The sequence below is a fragment of the Saccostrea cucullata genome, unplaced genomic scaffold (assembly GCF_032062105.1).
Source record: "Saccostrea cucullata isolate Sc308-1 unplaced genomic scaffold, CSIRO_AGI_Scuc_v1 ctg4695, whole genome shotgun sequence".
Classification (NCBI taxonomy): domain Eukaryota; kingdom Metazoa; phylum Mollusca; class Bivalvia; order Ostreida; family Ostreidae; genus Saccostrea; species Saccostrea cuccullata.
Window position 1 is genome coordinate 13,244 of NW_026939668.1, and position 2,800 is coordinate 16,043.

General features: G+C 32.5%; 1 protein-coding gene across 1 annotated transcript; it reads right to left on the reverse strand.

Moving 5' to 3' along the window:
• Positions 1-1,886: 1,886 nt before the first annotated feature.
• LOC134253537 (uncharacterized) lies at positions 1,887-2,537 on the reverse strand. Its single transcript, XM_062736060.1, has one exon. It carries the CDS (start codon positions 2,535-2,537, stop codon positions 1,887-1,889), a length of 651 nt encoding a protein of 216 aa, XP_062592044.1.
• Positions 2,538-2,800: the final 263 nt, after the last annotated feature.

A 2,800-nucleotide genomic window follows, 5' to 3' on the forward strand; every position in this document is an offset into this window, starting at 1 on the left:
AGTTGGTAAAAATTACATACAAATGACATTTAAAGATGACGAATAGAAATCAAGCGACTTTCACGTAAAAATCGAGTTTCAATCACAAAAAGTAAACTAGTCGATAACAATTATATACAAATAAAATTTAAAGATGACGAATAGAAATCAAGATAAAAACTTATCGATACAAAACAAACTGGGTGTATTTCAAATGCTAACCTCTCAAAATATCAAAGGTGGGATCAGGGGGCATGGAGGAGTAAGCATTCACTACCGACTGGTCGTGTTCTCCTTCTCATGACCAGGCAAACAAAAATATTTAGTTTCATCAATTCAGAGTAAGCATAGTGGCGACAATTAGGTTGAAAGAGTGAAGGGATTAATTTGTTGTACAAGTTTCATTTTAGAAGTTTTCGAACTCCATATATGTAATTTTGCCCTAATTGCTAATAAGAATTTTATAGGCTAATAAATTTGATTGTCAGTAGCTTCATGTCAATTTTAATTGATTTTACAGTCATTTGTTATATTCGCAGATATCTATAGAAAATTTAACTCAGACAAGTAAAAAAAATATGTCTATATGATTCCATTTAAAATCAGTAATGGCAGTTTGATGGAGAAAAGGATCTTGATTTCCAAGGAATATTCATACGGATGTTCCCCCTATGAAAGAAAACTTTTGTTATTATTTGAAATGCCTTATCAACAAGTGTTGTGACAGGGTTAACTTAAGTTCAGAAAACATAAACATTATACGGTACATGTGCATTAAATGATTTATGCAAGTGATAAATGTATCAAGTGTACACCTTTACAACAGGCTTTATTTTTCAGTTATAAACAAACAGCATTTCATCGATACACAAAATTAACATTTTCTTTTTTCCAAAAAACGTTTTATATTCATAAATTCAAAAAAATAATATTTATGAACAATTCTTATCTGTATGACCATTAATATTGAAAAAAGCGTTCTTCGCTTTCAGTGAGTGCTCTATGAAATCGTTTACTTCGCTTTAAATAATAATAGTCAAAGAGCAAAATTGAACTACGTTTTTCCTTTTCACTAGTACCCAACCACAACCAATGTTCTTCATCAAATGACAGAGAAATAATGATAGATAAGGATTCTTCTGGCCAAATTATAATCCTTAAAAACTTGCCACCATTATCCAACATATGAATAGCATTATCAGTTTTGTTAGCCACCAAAATATTGTCTTCAGGATCCAAGCACGCGCAGGATGCTGTAAATGATTATATTGATAGCCCTGATATCGAAACAGAAAGTCTAAATCTTGATTATAGACACGAAGTGATCTCTTGCACATTATGACTAACTGAGTTGTTTTGTTTTTAAGTGATCAAAATTTTACGTCATCTGGACATCTTCATCTTTCTTTTGCTCCGAAATCATTTCTGTTTGGCCATTTTCATCAACCCGCAGAATATTTAATTTACATCTTTCAGAAGAGATAATTGTCTCACATGCCTGGTCATATACCTTATATCTATCTTCAAGTAACATAGATATACCACTTTTAGCATTTTCCTCTATTGCCAGTATTCTAGTGCGAAAATGCGCCTCGTAAAGCTTCATGCATGCTTCATTATTTAAGAGAGTCCAAAGTATTTTGCTGTCGTTCGTTACAACAAGAACCCCATGGCCAGACGAAAGTTTACAAACGAAGCTCACATTTAGATAGTCTCTGCTAGCAGATCTTGTACCACTGAAAACGTAGAGTGTCTCACCTAAATGCAAAAACGCAATTTTCTCCGAAAAAACAATTCCTCTAAAGTCTTGCATCGTATCGTCGGTAAATTGAAACTGTCGAAATATCGTTTGCTTTTCCTCGTCTTTCCTTGTTCGAACACAAGCAAGTATCCCTTCAACATTTTTGTTATGAAAAGGTGATTTTCTCGATTTGCCCATCTTCATCAGATGCAAGAGTATGATCAGATTCCATATTTAAATTCCTAAATAGCTCTTCTATGACCTTTCTACTGTTACTTTTTAAGTCTTCTAATGTAGAGTTCATGGGGTCTTTATTTTTTATATCCCATCGAAGCCTCATTAGTTCACTATAACACGTCAATAATTTTATTCTGTCTCTTTCCGATTCTGTTTTAAATTCTAGATTACTTGAAATATTTTTAAGTATTTTCCCACTTTCCTGAAAGTGTTCCTCTCGTTTCAAAACAGCATCAGATACAATGGTTTTATAGCCATTACCAACTTCTCTAACTTCCGCAATGATGGCTTCTCTTTTGATAATTTGATCAAAAACTTTGGTTTTCCATTGATCTAGCATTTTACGTTTACTCCCGAGGCTACATTTTATTTCTTCAAGTAATGAATCTTCACCACACATGGCTTCCATAAGTTTTCCCTCATTTTTCTCGAAATACTCAGCTGTATCACATATGTTGTGTTTTAAGTGAGAGGAAGTCAGACATTTTGTACAGACTGGACATTCACAATCCTTACAATATATCGGCAATAGTTTCATATCATGACATTTACACATTAAATCCCATGTATTGTCATCCATAATGGTAACAAGATCAACAAACGTTCAGAGACACCAAAATGGAGGTAGGTTTCTTATCATATATTATATATCAGTATATTTAACACTCCTTATGCACTGAAGCATTCAAGTATGCAACAAAAAAAAATGAAATTTTATTTAAAATATAGGACAGAAGTAAGAAAAAACGACAATACAAATTTAAATCACAATAGACAGATTCAATGCATGTATGAACAAAAATTCTGCTTGAATCGGAAAAACGATGTTATCTAAAACCTAAC